Genomic DNA, 22,030 nt, shown 5'->3' with positions numbered 1-22,030 from the left:
TAAAAAATCGTAATCCTTCCAGTACTTATTAGTTGCTGAATACTACAGAGGAAATTATTTTCTTTTTGGATTTCTTTTCTGTCTGAATAACAGTGCTCTCTGCTGACACCTCTATCCATTTCAGGAACTTTCCAGAGCACCATGTGTTTGCTATGCTATGGGGATTTTCTCCTGTTCTGGACAGCTCCTGGCCTGGACAGCTCCTGACCTAGACAGCTCCTGACCTGGACAGAGGTGTCAGTAGAGAACACTGTGGACAGACAGAAAAAAGAAATCCAAAAAGAAAAGAATTTCCTCTGTAGTATTCAGCAACTAATAAGTACTGGAAGGATTAAGATTTTTTAATAGAAGTAATTTACAAATATGTTTAACTTTCTGGCACTAGTTGATTAAAAAAAAAAAAAAAGTTTTCCACCGGAGTACCCCTTAACGACGCAGGACGTATATTTACGTCCTGCGCCGGCTCCCGCGATATGAAGCGGGATCGCGCCGCGATCCCGCATCATATCGCTTCGGTCCCGGCGCTAATCAACGGCCGGGACCCGCGGCTAATACCACACATTGCCGATCGCGGCGATGTGTGGTATTAACCCTTTAGAAGCGGCGGTCAAAGCTGACCGCCGCTTCTAAAGTGAAACTGAAAGTATCCCGGCTGCTCAGTCCCCAACAGCTGATCGGACACCGGGAGGGCCCTTACCTGCCTCCTCGGTGTCCGATCGACGAATGACTGCTCCGTGCCTGAGATCCAGGCAGGAGCAGTCAAGCGCCGATAATGCTGATCACAGGCGTGTTAATACACGCCTGTGATCTGTGTAAGAGATCAGTGTGTGCAGTGTTATAGGTCCCTATGGGACCTATAACACTGCAAAAAAAAAAGTAAAAAAAAAGTGTTAATAAAGGTCATTTAACCCCTTCCCCGAAAGTGCAAAAACGGAAAAACCCTGAGTCCTTAAGGGGTTAAGGACTCAGGGTTTTTCCGTTTTTGCACTTTCGTTTTTTCCTCCTTACCTTTTAAAAATCATAACCCTTTCAATTTTCCACCTAAAAATCCATATTATGGCTTATTTTATGCATCGCCAATTCTACTTTGCAGTGCCATTAGTCATTTTACCCAAAAATGCACGGCGAAACGGAAAAAAAAATCATTGTGCGACAAAATCGAAATAAAAACGCCATTTTGTAACTTTTGGGGGCTTCCGTTTCTACGCAGTGCATATTTCGGTAAAAATTACACCTTATCATTATTCTGTAGGTCCACACGGTTAAAATGATACCCTACTAATATAGGTTTGATTTTGTCGCACTTCTGGAAAAAATCATAACTACATGCAGGAAAATTTAGACGTTTAAAAATGTCATCTTCTGACCCCTATAACTTTTTTATTTTTCCACGTACAGGGCGTTATGAGGACTCATTTTTTGCGCCGTGATCTGAAGTTTTTATCGGTATGATTTTTGTTTTGATCGGACACATATGTTTATTTTTTTTTTTTTACTTTTTTTTTTTTTTTATGGGAAAAGGGTGGTGATTCAAACTTTTATTAGGGAAGGGGTTAAATGACCTTTATTAACACTTTTTTTTTACATTTTTTTTTGCAGTGTTATAGGTCCCATAGGGACCTATAACACTGCACACACTGATCTCCTCTGCTGATCACTGGCGTGTATTAACACGTATTATCGGCGCTTGACTGCTCCTACCTGGATCTCAGGCACGGAGCAGTCATTCGTCGATCGGACACCGAGGAGGCAGGTAAGGGCCCTCCCGGTGTCCGGTCAGCTGTTCGGGACGCCGCGATTTCACTGCGGCGGTCCCGAACAGCCCGACTGAGCAGCCGGGTCACTTTCAGTTTCACTTTAGAAGCGGCGGTCAGCGTTGACCGCCGCTTCTAAAGGGTTAATACCGCACATCGCCACGATCGGCGATGTGTGGTATTAGCCGCGGGTCCCAGCCGTTGATGAGCGCCGGGACCGACGCGATATGATGCAGGATCGCGGCGCGATCCCGCTTCATATCGTGGGAGCCGGCGCAGGACGTAAATATACGTCCTGCGTCGTTAAGGAGTTAAAGTAGTTTTATTATTTTACTATTGATGTCCGTGGTTTTAAACTACCATAGCGGTATGCGTCCTTAGGAAAACCCTTTACCTCTCCGTTTCGAGCCTTCCAATGTGCCTTGCTCCTGACACATTGTTCAGTGAACTCTGTAAGACATCTAATAACCCTACAATGCCTTGAGTTTTGCTTATGGAGTAGGTTTCATACAACACCTGATTAACCCCTTAAGGACCAATGCAAATAAACCTGTACGCCCCTGAAAGACCAGGCCTGTTTTTTCAAATCTGGGAAGTCTGTCTTTATTAGAGAATAACTCTGGTAAAGTTTTGCCAATCACGATAATTCTGACATTGTTTTTTTGTCACAAGTTGTCCTTCATGTACATAGTAAAAGTAAGCCGATATCATTTGTAGTTTTTTTTTACAATGCAAAAAATCATGAAATTTTTACAAAAAATTACGATTTTCTGCTATTTTAACACTAATTGGTTGCATATATTTATACTTACTGACCAAATAGTTCATGAAACTTATACTTTCAGATGTCTACTTTATTTTGACGTAATTTTTTAGTTTTTAATTAACATTTTAAATTAGTTAGAACCCTAACAATTTAACTTGAAATTTTGAAAATTTAGAAAATTTGAAAAGTAAATTTTTTTTATGTGCTATGCAAGGTTTGCAGAAATTAAAAGGTAGTAGAACATAGGAACACCCCCCCCAAATGAACCCATTTTAAAAACTAGAGCCCTCAAGGTATTCGCTAGGGGGTACAGTGAGTATTTTAACACCATCGTTTTTGGGCAGGAATTATTACAAAGTCAGTGTTAAAAATTCGAAAATTGCAATTTTTCACAAATGCATCATTTGGGGGGGCATATTTTTTGTACATCACTTCTGATATTGAAAGAAATGCATCCTATATTTTATTTAGCTGCTTGTCCCATGTTCGGAAATACCCCCGCTTTGGCCATATATGGTTCCTTGGCCGCGTGGTAGGACTCAGAAGGAGAGGAGCGCCATTTGGCTTTCAGGGCAGAACAGTACCCCCACCCCCACAAGTGACCCCATTTATATACCGCACCCCTACAAGTTATTGGCTGGTCGGCTGGCAGTATAACGCGTCTGTCTGTGACAGTTAAGGCTCCTGATGAATATATCCGCCATGTTGTGGGAATAAGCACCCGCTCATGGCGAATATATCCATCACTGCTGCGGCTGGGTAGCTCAGTGTGTCCGCTCATGACTGCTGGTGGAAAATCCGCCGCTATGAGTGGACGCACAAAGCTACCCAGCCACAGCAGCGAGCTCATTACCGTGACTGCTGCATAATGTGTAGGATCACGTGGCGGACATCCGCAGCATATTACATGCTGCGGATGTCCGCCAATGCGATCCTACACATTATGCTTTTTTTTTTATTAGATTCATTTAATAAATGTATATTTAATATATATTTTTTTTTACACTTTTATTACATTTTTATTTATTTTTACACTTTTATTTTATTTATTTATTTATTTTTACACTTTTTAATGCTTTGGAATACTTAGTATTCCAAAGCATTGCAGTTATATGCTGCCTGCCAGTTTTCACTAGCAGGCAGCATATTTCACTGGCAGGCAATACCCAGGGCAGACCTGGGGGTCTTTGTAGGACCCCCGGCAGCCCAGGTATGCAGCAGCACCCCGCGATCGCGATGCGGGGTGCTGCAGGAGAGACAGAGGGAGCCCCCTCCCTCTGTCAGAACTCCTTACAGTGCGCGGTCACTTCTGACCGCGGCTGTAGGGGTTAAACTGTCGGGAGTGAAGTGAACTTCACTCCCGGCAGTGCGGCCACACACAGCACCCCGCAATCGCGATGCGGGGTGCTGCAGAGGAGACAGAGGGAGCCCCCTCCCTCTGTCAGAACTCCTTACAGCCGCGGTCACTTCTGACCGCGGCTGTAAGGGTTAAACTGCCGGGAGTGAAGTGAACTTCACTCCCGGCAGTGCGGCAGGTCCCGGCCAGCCGCGGACACACACAGCACCCCGCGATCGCGATGCGGGGTGCTGCAGGAGTGACAGAGGGAGCTCCCTCCCTCTGTCATAACACTTACAGCCCGCGGTCACTTCCGACCGCGGCTGTAAGGGTTAAAACTGCCGGGACCGAAGTTTACTTCGGTCCTGGCAGTGCAGCAGGGTCCCGGCTGTGTGATACAGCCGAGTCCCTGCCGCGATCTCGTGGGTGCACTGGGCAGCACCCACGAGAATAACGGACGAGTATAGACGTCCAGGTGCGGGAACGCCCGCCAACCTGGACGTCTATACTCGTCCGTGGTCGTTATCGGGTTAAAAATGTTTCTCTACTTTACCCTTGATCTTATATATGTACTGGGTATGTTCATAGTGTTGGTTTAGGTGTAATTCACGTACTGTTTCTTTCATATCTGTTAATGTTCTCTGGTCTATCATATGAACACAATTTACATTTTAACCCCTTAAGGACCCGGCCATTTTTTGTACATCTGACCACTGTTCTGGCACTAACGGAGCTTTGTAAACACACATAGCCTACAATTTTTTACATATTCTCTCTCCAAAATCCCAATGGCACGCATTCTCTTCTGAGCATTGTAGTGCGCCCGCAGAGCACTTTACATCTAGATATGGGGTATGTTCTTAGTACAAATTTTGGGGGGATTTTTCCTATTCTCCCTTGTGAAAATGAAAAATATAGGGTAGCACCAGCAATTTAGTGAAAAAAAAAATTCTTTTAATTTTCCCATCCAACTTTAACGAAAATTCGTCAAACACCTGTGGGGTGTTAAGGCTCACTATACCCCTTGTTACATTCCGTGAGGGGTGAAGTTTCCAAAATGGTCACATGTGGGTATTTATTGTTTTGCGTTTATGTCAGAACCGCTGTAAAATCAGCCACCCCTGTGCAAATCACCAATTTAGGCCTCAAATGTACATGGTGCGCTCTCTCTCCTGAGCCATGTTGTGTGCCCTCAGAGCATTTTACACCCACATACGGGGCATTTCCGTACTAAGGAGAAATTGCGTTACAAATTTTGGGGGGCTTTTTTTTTTTTTTACCGCTTGTGAAAATTAAAAGTATGGGCCAACACCAGATTGTTAGTGTAAAAAAAGTAGATTTTTGTTTACTTACCGTAAAATCTCTTTCTCGAAGGATCCATTGGGGGACACAGACCGTGGGTGTATGCTGGTATGCTGCTGTGTCTAGGAGGTGTGACACTATGGTAATAAAAAAAAAGTCGGCTCCTCCCAGCAGGATATAGCCGCCTTCAGGCTCTGAAATAATCAGTTTAAGTTCCAGAGCAATAGGAGGAGACCAACATGTCAAAGAAAAACCCAAAACTGTACGAGAACCAGAAGAAAAAAACATAACTGAACACACCCTCGGACAGAGAACCAAAGGAAAATCCCAAAAAGGGGGGGAGATGTGTCCCTCAATGGATCCTTCGAGAAAGAGATTTTACGGTAAGTAAACAAAAATCTCCTTTTCTCTATCGACTCCATTGGGGGACACAGACCGTGGGACGTACCAAAGCCGTCCCTTGGGTGGGCAGATAAGCAGTCAGGCAGACAGCCAATCCACTGCCGCCTGCAACACTTTACGACCCAGACTAGCATTAGCCGATGCAAAAGTATGAACTCGGTAAAACCTCAAGAAAGTGTGCAAAGACGACCAGATAGCCGCCTTGCAAATCTGCGAGGCCGAGGCTCTATTCTGGAGAGCCGAGGATTCCCCAACAGAACGGGTAGAATGAGCCACAACCCTGAAAGGAGGAATCTTCCCCTTACAGCGATAGGCTTCCGAAATGGCGGACCGAATCCACCGAGAAATAGTGGCCTTGAAAGCAGGATTTCCCTCGCGACGACCTTCCGTAAGGACGAAAAAGGAATCACACTGACGAAATGAAGAAGTGATGGAGAGATCAGACCGAACAGCCCGAACTACATCCAGCTTGTGTAGTAAGCGCTCCTTAGGATGAGAAGGAGCAGGACAAAAGGACGGGAGGACAATGTCCTCATTGAGATGAAAGGCCGAGACCACCTTAGGCAAAATAGGAAGGATCTGGCCGGAAAACAACCTTGTCCTGGTGGATCACCAGAAACGGAGAACGGAAGGAAAGAGCTGCCAGACACCCTCCGGATGGAGGGGATCGCCCCAAGAAACGCCACTTTCCAAGAAAGGAGGTGGAGAGACACCTCTCTATGGGGCTCAAAAGGTGCACCCTGGAGGGCACTCAGAACCAAATTCAAGTCTCAAGGGGGAGAGGGTGACCGATAAGAAGGAACAGCATGCGCCACTCCTTGAAGAAAGGTCCGGACATGAGAATTAGAGGCCAGGGGCTGCTGGAAAAGAACAGTAAGGGTCGAAACCTGACCTTTAAGTGAACTGAGAGACAATCCCAGTTCCAACCCCGACTGCAAAAAGGAGAGAAGACAGAGAACCGAGAAGGTTACCGGGGAGAAGTCTTGAGCTTCACACCAACGAAAATAAGACCTACCAACTACGGACCTACCAACTACGGTGGTAAATTCTTGCGGAGGAGGGCATACGAGCCTTGAGCATGGTGTGAATGACTTGGGAAGAGAACCCACGGGCCCTAAAAACCGCGGTCTCAACCGCCACGCCATCAAATGCAGCGACTGTAAATTGGGGTGGCAAAGAGGACCCTGAGAGAGCAGGTCCGGGTGGAGCGGAAGGCGCAGTGGAGCATCGTCCAAGAGCCTGACTACATCGGAGTACCACGACCTTCGGGGCCAATCTGGAGCTACCAGAATGGCAGGGACGTCCTCTGCCTTGAGCTTCCTCAGCACCCTGGGAAGGAGCGGGCCTGGGAAAGAGGGAACAGATAGGGTAGGGCAATGAATCACTAGGGTATCCACGGCCAGAGCCTGAGGGTCCCGGGACTTGGACACAAAAGGAAGGATCTTCCGATTGTGCCGGGACGCGAAGAGGTCTACGTCCAGAATGCCCCAGAGGTCACAGAGCTGCACGAAGACCTCCGGATGTAGAGACCACTCGCCGGGGTCTGGTGAGGACTGACTGAGGAAGTCCACTTCCCAGTTGAGCACTTCCTGAATGTGAATCGCCGAAATGGCCAGAACCTTTCTCTCCGCCCAGGTGAGAATCTTGGTCATCTCGGCTGCCGAGCTGCGAGTGCCGCCCTGTCGATTTAAGTACGCCACGGCCGTGGCGTTGTCCGACTGAACGCGGACAGGACGGGACTGAAGACGGGACTCCCAATGAAGAAGACAAAGAAGAATTGCCCGTAATTCCAATATGCTTATCGGAAGAAGGGTCTCCTGGGGAGACCAGAGTCCCAGAACCGTCCAATCTCTGAACACGCCGCCCCAGCCCGACAGGCTGGCAACAGTTTCAACAACCTGCCAGTGAAGGGGAAGAAACGACCGCCCTTGGAGAAGAAGGGGGGAGCGGAGCCACCAGAGCAGAGACTGACGGACCCTGCGAGGGAGAACAATCTGACGATCGAGGGACAGAGGAGACCTGTTCCATCGAGAGAGAATCGCCAGTTGAAGGGGGCGGTAATGAAACTGGGCAAAGGGTACGGCCTCCATAGTTGCCACAATCCGACCCAGGACTTCCATACAAGTGCGGATGGAGACTGAGACCTGGGTCCGAAGGGAGCGGACCCCCGACTGAAGCGCCAGACATTTGTCCGGTGGAAGACAAATTTGGGCAGAGGCCGAGTCAAATCGAAGTCCCAGGAAGATTAGAGGCTGGGTAGGACGGAGGAATGACTTGTCCCGGTTGACCATCCACCCGAAGCGAGTCAGAGTGTGGAGAGTGACGTCCAGATTCTCCAGAGTCTGGGCTCTGGTTGGAGCCTTGAGGAGAAGGTCGTCCAGATAGGGTATGACCGAGATTCCCCTCGACCATAACAGGCCCATCACTGGCGCAAGGATCTTTGTAAAGACCCGAGAAGCCGTGGCTAGACCAAAGGGGGGCTACGAATTGAAAGTGCCCCTCCGGAACCGCAAAGCGGAGGTACCGATGATGGCCTGGAAATATTGGCACATGGAGGTAGGCATCCTTGATGTCCACCGATGAAAGGAACTCCCCTTGTTCCAGGGACGCCACCACCGAATGGAGAAATTCCATTCGGAAGTGGCAGGTAAGAAGGTGACGGTTGAGACGCTTGAGGTCTAGGATTGGTCGCACAGAACCGTCCTTCTTGGGGACCACAAAAAGATTTGAATAGAAACCCCGAAAAACTGTTCCTCTGGAAGAACGGGAACGATAACCCCCTGGAGAAGCAGAGATTGGAGAGCCGCTCGAAATTGCTTCGCCAGAGGAGGAGACCGGGGGGCCCGGAATCGAAAAAAGAGATCCCTCGGAAGGGAGGCAAATTCGATTCGGTAACCGTTGGACACCACGTCCCTGACCCGACAGTCCTGAATGTGTGAGGTCCAGGTGTTTTGAAAAAGCAAAAGACGACGAGAAGAAACCGCGGGTGGGGGCCTCACTTCATGCATAAGTGGGTTTGCGGTGGCCTGATTTGGGCGCAAAACGGCCGGACCGGTTGGAGGGAGCCTTCTTGTCCCGCGAGGGTGCCTGCCCGGACCCTTTTCTGGAGCCAGAGGTCCGAAAGGAAAAGGACTTTCTTTGGGAAGTAGGGCGAGCCTTATTTTGAGGTAACAAGGAACTCTTACCTCCCATTGCCTCAGAGATAATCTCATCAAGGCGTTTGCCAAAAAGACGGCCACACGTAAAGGGAAGCTCAGTGAGAGACCTTTTGGAAGCGGCATCCGCATTCCAAGCTTTAAGCCACATAGAGCGGCGGAGAGCCGCTAGGTGACCCACAGCAAAGGCAGAACAACGCGCTGACTGCATGGAAGCTGCGCACAGAAAGTCCCCAGCTTTAGAGCATTGGAGAGCCAGAGCAGATAGATCCTCTGGGGGGGATTCTGCTAAGATATCCTGATGGAGCTTTTGGTACCACTCCGACAGGGCCTTGGACACCCATGTCGAGGTGAAGATGGGAAGAAGAGAAGAGCCACCTTCTTGTCCGTGGGATCCTTGAAGGCAGCGGCATCTGCCAGAGGCAGTGTAGTCGCCTTAGAGATCCGGGAGATTAGTGGATCCACTGAGGGAGGGGAAACCACCTTAGTGACAAAGTCCTTGTCAAATGGATAACGTTCTTGAATCGTCTTGATTACCGGGAACCTCTTGTCTGGATGTTTTCATGCAGATTCCAGAATGTCGTCAAAGTCAGCGTGAGAGCTGAACCTTTGAGGTGCTGACTTAGCACGATGAAAGGATACTCTTGGATTGACATCCAAAGATCCTGGGTCCTCTAGGTGAAAGGTGTCTCTTATGGCTGTCACCAATGAGTTAACCGTTGCAATGGAGTCCGAACGGTCCTCTGAGTCAGATGCCGGCTCGGAAGCCTCGTCCACCAGAGGCAGTCCTGGAGCGGGGCGCCCCTGATTGGGTACGCGGCTCTGGCGTGGCAGAGCGGCGACTCCGAGAACGTCCTCTGGAGGAGTGACGTTTGTGCCCAGATGACAGGGGGGGGGGGGGGGGGACCCATGAGGGGAACGCTCACGTCTATCTGAAGACTCAATGGAAGAGTCAGACGAGACCCCCTTAGTACGTTTGTGAGAGCGTGAAGTATGTGGAGACGAGGAGCGGGCCCTCTCAGAGGCCCTGCGCAGGGAAGACCCCTTCAAGGCGGACACCGCTTCCCGGGAGGCCTCAGCCACTGAACGGGAGACTTGGGTCAAGTCAGCCATATACTGGGTCAGGGAAGAAACCCAGGCTGGTAGAGAGGCTTCGCGCCTCTGAGAGCTCCCAGCCCTGTGGGCGGAGCTATAGACTGCCGAAAAGAACTGTAATGGCGCCCGCTCCTTGTCCTGAGCGCACATGTCAGCAGCATATGCGCTCGGGGGAATAGAGCGGGCGGCCTATACGGCGGCAGAGACTGCCGGAGAAAGTGAAAGTAAGCAGGCGCTGAAAGCGCCCGGCCCATACCAGCCGCATATAAAGCAATGCTGGCTAAGTGAAAGCAAGCCGGCGCTGAGAGAGCCCGGCCCGTATCAGCGCTGCGGCTGACAGCCGCACATAAGGCGCTGTGGACATAGTCGCACTAAACACCCACCGACACACATACAGTGAAGTGCCCTATATATTACATGCCCCCTCAGGTGCCACTGCTCCCCCAGAATAAAAGTGCAGCCCCTGTATAAGCCAGCCCCATAACCTGAAAGGTGGGCCAAAAACAGGGGTCTCCAGAGGTTGCAAGTCCGTACCTATGGAGAAAGGGGGGGGGGGGGGGGGGGAGTACTTACCTCAGTCAGAAGAACTTACCTAGTGAAGTCTTCAGTCAGCTTTAGTTACCTGCATCAAGCCTGGCTGCTATGCGTGAGCGAGGCGAACAGGGAAATAGGGGAACCCGGACGCATGAGGTATCAACCCAGGCGCTGACCGTTGGCGAGGGGGGGGTGAACAGCGCATATACGCAATGTCTGTGCCCCCTTACTCGCAATGGGGAAACAGGGACCGGAGTACCTGAGTCCCCACCTGAAAAAAGAAAAGAAAAAGGAATAAAAAACTAACGCGTCTCTATAATAGGAAAACAAAAAAATCAGAAGACCTGGTCTGGAGAACTCCAGACCATGTCCACCTCCTTCAGACACTAAGCTTAAACCGATTAGCTCAGAGCCTGAAGGCGGGTATATACCGCTGGGAGGAGCCGACATTTTTTTTATTACCATAGTGTCACACCTCCTAGAGACAGCAGCATACCAGCATACACCCACGGTCTGTGTCCCCCAATGGAGCAGATAGAGAAAAATAAAAAAAAATTTTACACTAACATGCTGGTGTAGACCCCATCTTTACCTTTTCATAAGGGGTAAAAGAAGAAAAAGACCCTCAAAATTTGTAACGCAATTTCTCCCGAGTACGGAAATACCCCATATGTGGCCCTAAACTATTTTCTTGAAATACTACAGGGCTCCAAAGCGAGAGAGCGCCATGCGCATTTGAGGCCTATTTTAGGGATTTGCATCCGCCAGCAAAATACCCTACGCCAATGTTTCCCAAACAGGGTGTCTCCAGCTGTTGCAAAACTCCCAGCATGCCTGGACAGTCAGTGGCTGTCCGGCAATACTAGGAGCTGTTTTTCAACAGCTGGAGGCTCCGTTTTAGAAACAGCGCCGTACAAGATGTTTATTTTTTCTTTATTGGGGGGGAGGGGGACTGTGTAGGGGTATATGTAGTGTTTTACTTTTTAATTTTATGTAGTGTAGTGTACTGTTTTTAGTATACATTCACATGGGCAGGTTTACAGTGAGTTTCTCGCTGGGAGTTTGAGCTGCGGAAAATTTGCAGCATCTCAAACTTGCAGCAGAAAACTCGCAGTAACTACCCTGTACATTCACATCCAGGGGGGGGGGGGGGGAGGCAAACCTCCAGCTGTTGCAAAACTACAACTCCCAGCATGCACTGACAGACCATACATGCTGGGAGTTGTAGTTGGAACTCCAGCTGCTGCAAAACTACAACACCTAGCTTGCCCTTTGGCTGCGCATGCTGAAAGTTGTCCCTAAGCAACAGCAGGAGGTGAACAGGCCTCAACTCCTGTTGTATCCTGCCGCCTGCACCGCCGGGACCACCGCAGCTACCACCACCACTCCTGAGGGGACCCCTGCCGGACCAGGGAAAGGTAGGAGACCCCCGCCGGCCCCAATGGCTGCCATGATCGCCACCCAGCAGGACAGTGATTGATCGGTCGTGCCACCTCACTCCTGCTGGGTAAGGGTGAATGGGTCTGAATTGACATGGGGGGGGTCTTAGAACCCCCTGGGCATTTGCATGGGATGCCTGCTGATAGATATCAGCAGTCATCCCAGTCTGGTCCCCGCCCGGCGCACGGAGGGGACCGGAAATCCCACGGGGGTACAGGTAAGCCCTGGGTCTTTAAGTACCAGGAAGCCAGGGCGTACCCATACGCCCTGGGTCCTTAACCCCTTAAGGACCCGGGGTTTTTCCGTTTTTGCGCTTCTGCTTTTTTCCTCCTTACCTTTAAAAAATCATAACTCTTTAAATTTTGCACCTAAAAATCCATATGATGGCTTATTTTTTGCGCCACCAATTCTACTTTGTAAGGACATCAGTCATTTTACCCAAAAATCTACGATGAAACGGAAAAAAAAAATCATTGTGCGACAAAATTGAAGAAAAAAACCCATTTTGTAAGTTTTGGGGGCTTCCGTTTCTACGCAGTACATTTTTCGGTAAAAATTACATCTTATTTTCATTCTGTAGGTCCATATGGTTAAAATGATACCCTACTTATATAGGTTTGATTTTGTATTACTTCTGGAAAAAATCATAACTACATGCAGGAAAATGTATACGTTTAAAAAGGTCATCTTCTGACCCCTATAACAGTTTTATTTTTCCGCATACGGGCCGGTATGAGGGCTCATTTTTTGTGCTGTGATTTGAAGTTTTTATCGGTACCATTTTTATATTGATCAGACTTTTTGACTTTTATAAAAAGTTACCAAAAGTATGCTATTTTGGACTTTGGAATTTTTCGCACGTACACCATTGACCGGGCGGTTTAATTAATGATATATATTTTTATAGTTCGGACATTTCCGCACGCAGCGATACCACATGTTTATTTACACTGTTTTTCTTTCTAAATGGGAAAAGGTGATTCTTACTTTTATTAGAGAAAGGTTTTTTTTTGCAATGTTATAGCCCCTCAGCGGCTACAACACTGTACACACTGATCATCTACACAGATCACTGCCATGCATTAACATGGCAATGATCAGTGCTATCGGTGGTCGATTGCAAAAGCCTGGATTTCAGGCTTGGAGCAATCAATAGCCGATCAGACGTGCCGGAGGCAGGCAACGGACCCTCTGTTCGCGTTCGAGCTGATCAGGACATCACGATTTAACCGCGATTGTCCCGATGAGCCACCGGGAGTGTAATTTTGTAACTTTAGATGCGGCGATCAACTTTGAACGCTGCGCCTAAAGGGTTAATAGTGCGCGGCACAACGATCGGTGCCATATGCTATTAGCCCAGGGTCCCGGCTTTCATTAGCTGCCAGGACTGACCCGCTATGACACGGAGTCACAGCGTGACCGCGTGTTATAAACCGGGACTGGGTGCAGGGCGTACAGGTAGGCCCTGCGTCCTTAAAGGGGTTATCCAGGAAAATACTTTTTTTTTATATCTCAACTGGCTCCAGAAAGTTAAACAGATTTGTAAATTACTTCTATTAAAAAATCTTAATCCTTTCAGTACTTATGAGCTTCTGAAATTAGGGTTGTTCTTTTCTGTCTAAGTGCTCTCTGATGACACGTGTCTCCGGAATCACCCAGTTTAGAAGCAAATCCCCATAGCAAACCTCTTCTAAACTGGGCGTTTCCCGAGACAGGTGTCATCAGCTAGCACTTAGACAGAAAAGAACAACCTTAACTTCAGAAGCTCATAAGTACTGAAAGGATTAAGATTTTTTTAATAGAAGTAATTTACAAATCTGTTTAACTTTCTGGAGCCAGTTGATATATAAAAATATGTTTTTTACTGGATAACCCCTTTAACCCCTTAACGACGCAGGACGTATATTTACGTCCTGCGCCGGCTCCCGCCATATGAAGCGGGGTCGCGCTGCGACCCCGCATCACATCACGTCGGTCCCGGCGCTCATCAACGGCTGGGCCCCGCGGCTAATACCACACATCGCCGATCACGGCAATGTGCGGTATTAACCCTTTAGAAGCGGCGGTCAAAGCTGACCACCGCTTCTAAAGCGAAAGTATCCCGGCTAGTCAGTCGGGCTGTTCGGGACCGCCGCGGTGAAATCGCGGCGTCCCGAACAGCTTACAGGACACCGGGAGGGCACTTACCTGCCTCCACGGTGTCCGATCGACGAATGACTGCTCCGCGCCCGAGATCCAGGAAAGGAGCAGTCAAGCGCCGATAACACTGATCACAGGTGTGTTAATACATGCCAGTGATCTGTGTAAAAGATCAGTGTGTGCAGTGTTATAGGTCCCTATGGGACCTACAACACTGGAAAAAAAAAAGTTTAAAAAAAAAGTTTAAAAAAAAGTGTTAATAAAGGTCATTTAACCCCTTCCCTAATAAAAGTTTGAATCACCCCCCTTTTCCCATAAAAAAAATAACAGTGTAAATAAAAAAAAAATTAAACAAACATATGTGGTATCGCCGCGTGCGTAAATGTCCGAACTATAAAAATATATCATTAATTAAACCACACGGTCAATGGCGTACGTGCAAAAAAAAAGCGTATTTTTGGTCACTTTTTATACCATTAAAAAATGAATAAAAAGTGATCAAAAAGTCAGATCAAAACAAAAATCATACCGATAAAAACTTGAGATCACGGCGCAAAAAATTAGTCCTCATATCGCCCTGTACATGGAAAAATAAAAAAGTTATAGGGGTCAGAAGATGACATTTTTAAATGTATACATTTTCCTGCATGTAGTTATGATTTTTTCCAGAAGTACTACAAAATCAAACCTATATAAGTAGGGTATCATTTTAACCGTATGGACCTACAGAATAATGATAAGGTGTCATTTTTACCGAAATATGCACTGCGTAGAAACAGAAGCCCCCAAAAGTTACAAAATGGCGTATTTTCTTAGATTTTGTCGCACAATAATTTTTTTTCCCGTTTCGTCGTGAATTTTTGGATAAAATGACTAATGTCACTGCAAAGTAGAATTGGTGACACAAAAAAATAAGCCATAATATGGATTTTTAGGTGGAAAATTGAAAGGGTTATGATTTTTAAAAGGTAAGGAGGAAAAAACGAAAGTGCAAAAACTGAAAAACCCTGAGTCCTTAACCCCTTAAGGACTCAGCCCATTTTGGCCTTAAGGACTCAGACAAATTTCATTTTTACGTTTTCATTTTTTCCTCCTCGCCTTCTAAAAATCATAACTCTTTTATATTTTCATCCACACACTAGTATGAGGGCTTGTTTTTTGCGCGACCAGTTGTCCTTTGTAATGACATCACTCATTATATCATAAAATGTATGGCGCAACCAAAAAACACTTTTTGTGGGGAAATTAAAACGAAAAACGCAATTTTGCTAATTTTGGAAGGTTTTGTTTTCACGCCGTACAATTTATGGTAAAAATGACATGTGTTCTTTATTCTGAGGATCAATACCATTAAAATGATACCCATTATTACATACTTTTATATTATTGTTGCGCTTAAAAAAAATCACAAACTTTTTAACCAAATTAGTACGTTTATAATCCCTTTATTTTGATGACCTCTAACTTTTTTATTTTTCCGTATAAGTGGCGGTATGGGGGCTAATTTTTTGCGCCATGATCTGTACTTTTTTTTGATACCACATTTGCATATAAAAAACTTTTAATACATTTTTTATAATTTTTTTTTTAATAAAATGTATTAAAAAAAAGAAGGAATTTGGGACTTTTTTTTTTTCGTTCACGCCGTTCACCGTACGGGATCATTAACATTTTATTTTAATAGTTCGGACATTTACGCACGCGGCGATACCAAATATGTCTATAAAAAAAAATTTTTACGCTTTTTGGGGGTAAAATAGGAAAAAACGGACGTTTTACTTTTTTATTGGGGGAGGGGATTTTTCACTTTTTTTTACTTTTACATTTTTTTACATTTTTTTTTACACTTGAATAGTCCCCATAGGGGACTATTCATAGCAATACCATGATTGCTAATACTGATCTGTTCTATGTATAGGACATAGAACAGATCAGTATTATCGGTCATCTCCTGCTCTGGTCTGCTCGATCACAGACCAGAGCAGGAGACGCCGGGAGCCGGACGGAGGAAGGACAGGGGACCTCCGTCCGGCGTTCTGAATGATCGGATCCCCGCAGCAGCACTGCGGGCGATCCGATCGTTCATTTAAATCGCGAACTGCCGCAGATGCCGGGATCTGTATTGATCCCGGCACCTGAGGGGTTAATGGCGGACGCCCGCGAGATCGCGGGCGTCGGCCATTGCCGGCGGGTCCCTGGCCGCGATCAGCAGCCGGGATCAGCCGCGCATGACACTCCGATGCCCGCGGTTATGCACAGGACGTAAATGTACGTCCTGGTGCGTTAAGTACCACCTCACCAGGACGTACATTTACGTCCTGCGTCCTTAAGGGGTTAAGAGGTTAAAACTTCCACCTACCACTTTTGCTGCCATCTTTGGTTGTGTTTCATTTCTTGTAGCCCCAGAGCTGCTATTCAATTCTGGAAACTCATCTTCATCCTTAAATTATAAAGACATGTAAAATAGAAATCAACAGATATAAAAAAGAAAAAAAAAAAAAAAAAAACATAGAAGCGCAGACACAATTCTACTGTACTGTATAAAATACTAAGATCAGTCAATAAATGAGTAGTCGCTTTTCGTCAGCTGAACGCTGGGATTGTGTGGCACTAAAAATAATTGTTGATTGGTGACATCTCCCTGCATGAACACAGGGTGTGCAAATGACAATTATGTAAATGAAAGGTTGTAAAAACAATTCAGGTATCATTTGTGCTGTGTTTAAGGCTACTGTAATGCGTGCCAATCTACTAAGATGTCATCAGCTCATCTAATGGGATCCTTAAGATCATCTTAGAGATGAGAACAATTTGCCCCAGTAGAAGTTACAGAATAGCTTGAAGATATTTCAAGTAGCCTGGATGTTTTTCTGTTGTATATTGAGTGATACTACTGGCTCTACTGTGAAGATACCGCTCATCTATTTGACAAGCAACAAGCTTTAAAAGGGAGTGCGTCAGCAGTTCTGAACCATGAAAAACTGCTGAGAGGTCTATACAGATATCAAGGAAGAGAGTATAACAGTACCTTCTGTTTTGGTGCCAAGGCAAGTGCCCAGGAGAATAGTTTAAAAGTTGGTGACAGATTTCCTTTACTACAAAACCTTATTATATCAACATCGGAGTGGACAAGGCTGTCATAATACCCTACCTCAAAATACAGCTGCTCTTGGCTTAGATCAGATCTGCTTATCTGTGCTGTGGTCCCAGTTTTACTATCCTGCTTCCTTTGAATATTCTGTCGTCTTTCAGATGAAGTGCTCTGCCCTCTCATACGGTATCCAAGCTATGGTTAAAACAGAAAAAAATTGCCTTAAAAACAGCATTACTTTTGATATTGGATTACGTGTGTTTTCTGGGCATTTAACATTAATGGTCTATTCATAGGATTGGCCAAGAATTTCTCGAAGTGATAAACCCGCTGATCAGCTGCCGTTCATTGTATAGTGGTGGATAGCCCATCAATGTTAAATACCCAGCAACCCTCTCAAATACACTTAAGCTTTTTTTTTTCTATTATCCTTTTTTCTATTTTAACAAGAAAAACATGGCTCTGCCCAAGGCAACTAAATGTTGCAAGGAGAGCTGCATAGAAAATGTTCTCTTTAAAACCAGTATTCATGTTCTAGAATGTTTCCCATCTTTATAGACTTGCTGATATGGGTCATAAGTTCTGCAAGAGCTTTCCTTTAGATCAGTATTGAAAAGTTGAGGCATGACATGACTCAGAGGTTTAAAAAACACATCAGTCTTAAAGGGTACCTCTCATCAAAAAAACTTTTGATATATTATAGATTAATGTATGCAGAATACCTTCACAATTGCATGTTATTAAAAAATATGCTTCTTTCTATTTCATTTTCCACTTTGAAGAAATGACCACTAGGGGTCTCCCTACCAGTCCTGGCAGCAAGCATTTCAGACTCATGCTGGAGTCCTAAACACTACGAGCTGCCAGTCTGCTTTGTTCACAGCCTGTTTGGCTGTGAACAAAGCAGGCAGGCAGCTCTGAGTGTTTAGGACTCCAGCATGAGTCAGAAATGCTTGCTGCCAGGACTGATCGGGAAAAATACAATAGAAAGAAGCATATTTTTCATTAACATGCTATTGGAAAGTTATTCAACATACATTAATCTAAAATATATCAAAAGTTTATTTGATGAGAGGTACCCTTTAAGATTACATTACCTGAGAATTATTATGTAATTCAGCTTGTCTTCCACCTCTTGAGAAAGCTTGATTCTTTTCATTCCAAGGTCTTTTCTGAGTAGCCTGGGAGGCTACATTGGCCCAGCCTCCTCCAGCTATTAACAGAGACATAACAGTCAGATGTCTTTCTATATTTAGCCCATACAAGTTATTATAAAGATACAGATTACAGTGTATAACAAACCGTTGTTTAAAGAGAATAGTCACCTTAAAACATATTTTCATATACAGCAGGTGAAATTAGTGTTAAACGTGTCAACATTTTTTCTTTAAATATATTTTCAAAGGTACTATTGACATGAAATTTTTGCCCCATTCTTCCACATTTTTAAGGTTCTGTGGCCTCTTCTATGAATCATGATAGTTAGTTTTTTCCATAGATTTTCACTGGGATTTAAGTCAGGTGATTGGCTGGGCCATTCTAGCAGTTTTATTCATTCCATGGCTGTGTGTTTGGGATCAGTGCCTTGCTGAAATGTCCACCCTTGTTTCGTCTTTATCATCCTGGTAAATGGCAGCAGATTTGTCAAAAAATGTCTTAGCTAATTTGCCAATTCACCCTTCTTGGTTTTGGTCAGACACATATCCCCTAGCCTTTTGATAGGGGACACATTTTCCTAAACTAGACTACTCCTTTCATTGCTGATATTATTTGCTTTGGTTTATTTGTATGCGTGGATTACTTGGGTTGTTAACATCTGGTGAAAATTTTGTGTAAATATATTTACTAAGAAAAATGGTGATGTGTTTAATACTTAATTTACCTGCAGTATTATACTAGTCTAGTAGCCAAACATACTGTGTTATGTTCATTTTGCTTACAGTTGACCTTTTCCCAGTTGAAGTGAACATTTTTGCAAAACTTTCAACCAATATGGCTGCACTTCCTGTTGTGAGTTTTGAATTAACTTCTTTAAAAAATACATCTTACTGACATTTTGGAACGTGTCTAATCTACACTAAAACTAATATTCACCATTAGTTGGCTGAGGAGCTAATTCAAAAGTGACAGCCAACCTAGCAATTTCTTATCAATCCTGCAAAAATGCCGCCATAACAGAACAGAAAAAAAAAGTAGATTTTTATGCTTACCATAAAATCTCTTTCTCGGAGTATCCATTGGGGGATACAGAAACCGTGGGTATATGCTGTTGCCACTAGGCAACAAAATAAAGTCAGCCTCTCCGAGCAGGATATACCCCGCCTACAGACTCTGAGCTATCAGTTTAGTCCCAAAGCAGTAGGAGAGGACAGTCAGGGAATGAAAAAACAGCAACTGTCCGAGGAAACCACAGACAAAAAAAAATAACTGAACCAACCCTCGGCCAGGCAACCAAACCAAGGACACCAGAACAAATGGGTGTGAGCTGTGTCCCCCAATGATCCTCCGAGAAAGAGATTTTACGGTAAAAATAAAAATCTCTCATTTAGCTCCATTGGGGGACACAGAAACCGTCGGACGTACAAAGTAGTCACCAGAGTGGGAGAAAACTCAAGCAACTCAGTTGGAAGGCTGGGCCACAGCTGCCTGCAACACCTTGCGACTCAAACCAGCATCAGCGGACGCAAAGGTATGCGCCTGGTAAAATTTTGTATACGAGGGCAAGGTCGACCAGGTGGCCGCCTTACAGACTTGCAAGGCCTTTGTGGAGAGCCCAGGAGGCCCAGACAGAACGAGTGGAATGAGCTGAGACCCGGAAAGGAGGAGTCTTCCCCTTGCAGCAGTAAGCTTCCGAGATGGCAGAACAGATCCACCTCAAAATGGTCGTCTTCGAAGCAGGAAATCCCTTACGATGACCCTCCATAAGCAGAAAGAAAGAGTCAAACTGGTGAAAGGATGAAGCAACCGAAAGGTAAATCCCAACGGCCCGTACCACATCAAGACCATGAAGCAAATGTTCCCTGGGATGGGACGCAGCTGGACAAAAGGACGGAAGGACGATATCCTCATTTAGGTGAAAGGCGGAGACCACCTTAGGCAAAAAGGAAAGGACCAGACGGAAATAAACTTTGTCCTGGTGTAAAACTAGGTAGGGGGAACAGCAGGAGAGAGCCGCCAGCTCCGAAACTCTCCTAAGGCAGGTGACTGCAATGAGGAAGGCCACCTTCCAGGAAAGGATAAGAAGAGAAACATCCCGGAGAGGTTGGATGGGAGTACCTTGCAAGGCACTGAGAACCAGATTCAGGTCCCACGGGTGAGCAGGGGATCTGTATGGCAGAGTCGCATGGGCAACACCTTGCAGAAAGGTGCAGATGTGAGGGTCGGACGTCAGGGGACACTGAAAGAGAATGGAGAGAGCCGGCCCCTGACCTTTAAGGGAACCAAGAGCCAAGCGTTGTTCCAGCCCAGACCCTAAAAAGGAAAGAATGCGTGGAAGAGAGAACACAACTGGGGAGAAGGGATGAGATTCCCACCATCAAAAGTAGGACCGCCAAGTACAGTGCTAAATCTTTGCAGAGGAAGGTTTATGCGCCCTGATCATTGTGCGGATTACCTGAGGAGAGAACCCTCTGGCCCTCAGAACCGCGGTCTCAATCACCACGCCGTCAAATGCAGCGACAGTAAATTGAGGTGGCAAAGTGAGAGAGCAAGTCGGGATGAAGCGAGGAACTTTCTGGTTGTAGCGGGATGGGAAGAGATCTACGTCCGGAGTGCCCCAGAGGTTGCAGATCTCCGTAAACACTTCTGGATGAAGAGACCACTCGCCGGGGTTGGCCGAGGAGTGACTGAAGAAGTCCGCCTCCCAATTTTCCACCCCCGGAATGTGAATTGCTGAGATAGAGGGAACCCTGAGTTCTACCCAGAGAAGGATCCTGGAGACCTCAGCCATGCAAGTGCAGCCCTGGCGATTGATATATGCCACAGCCGTGGAGTTGTCCGACTGGACACGAATAGGACAGTCCTGAAGGAGGCGCTCCCAATGGAAGAGGCAAAAGGTAAATTGCCTGAAGTTCCAGGATGTTGATGGGGAGGAGAGCTTCCTGGGAGGACCAACAGCCCTGGACAGTCTGATCCCTGAAGACTCCTCCCCCAACCACTGAGACTGACATCCGTTGTGATGACCTGCCAGTGGGGGGGCATAAAAGATCGCCTCTGTCTAAGAATAGGAGATCGAAGCTACCACAGGAGGGACTGGCGAGTACTGGGGGGGGGGGGGGGGAATAATCCTGCGATCGAGGGATAGCGGAGACTAGGCAGGGACAGAAAAGAAATTTGAAGAGGTCAACAATGAAACTGGGAGAAAGGAGCGGCTTCCATGGACGCCATCATCAGACAAAGGACCTCCATGCAGAACCGAATGGAAACTGGTACCGGACGTCGAAGAAGACGAACTCCTGATGACAGAGCAAGTCACTTGTCCGTCGGGAGCCGAATCCGGGCGTTCGCCGTGTTGAACTGGAGTCCCAAGAAGTTCAAAGACTGGGTGGGAATCAGGTTGGACTTATCCTGATTGACCACCCAGCCGAAACAAGACAAGGTTTGAAGAGTGAGATGGAGACTCTCCTGATTCTGGGCCCTGGTTGGAGCCCTCACCAGGAGGTTGTCCAGGTAGGGGATCACGGACACACTCCGGGCTCGCAGGAGGGGGATCACTGCCGCCAGGACCTTGGTGAAGACCCTTGGGGCCTTGGCCAGGCCAAAAGGAAGGGCAACAACCTGAAAAATGGCCCTCCGGAACTGGGAAACGGAGATAGCGCTGATGCGCCAGAAAAATGGGGATGTGAAGGTAAGCATCTCGGATATCCACCGAGGAAAGAAACTTCCCTTGATCCATGGATGCCAACACAGAACAGAGAGACTCCATACGGAAATGACGCAGGAGTAGGTGGCGATTGAGGAGCTTCAGATCCAGGATCGGGCAGACGGAACCACTTTTTTGGGGGACAACAAAACAGG

At 46.5% G+C, this 22,030-nt stretch overlaps 1 protein-coding gene across 2 annotated transcripts in view; it reads right to left on the bottom strand.

Annotated features, from left to right (window-relative positions):
• SECISBP2L (SECIS binding protein 2 like) overlaps positions 1-22,030 on the bottom strand; it is an 85,171-nt gene that overhangs the window by 21,685 nt on the left and 41,456 nt on the right. For both annotated transcript variants that reach the window (XM_056572259.1, XM_056572258.1), the window contains exons 7-9: positions 18,112-18,227; positions 17,075-17,209; positions 16,283-16,363 (exon numbers count right to left, since the gene is read on the bottom strand). In XM_056572259.1, the coding sequence (XP_056428234.1) occupies positions 16,283-16,363; positions 17,075-17,209; positions 18,112-18,227 (332 nt within the window). The remainder of the gene's footprint in view (positions 1-16,282; positions 16,364-17,074; positions 17,210-18,111; positions 18,228-22,030) is intronic.

This window comes from Hyla sarda, chromosome 4, assembly GCF_029499605.1.
Source record: "Hyla sarda isolate aHylSar1 chromosome 4, aHylSar1.hap1, whole genome shotgun sequence".
Classification (NCBI taxonomy): Eukaryota; Metazoa; Chordata; class Amphibia; order Anura; family Hylidae; genus Hyla; species Hyla sarda.
The sequence above is the reverse complement of the archived record's forward strand: the minus strand, read 5'-3'. Positions and strand labels throughout refer to the sequence as shown.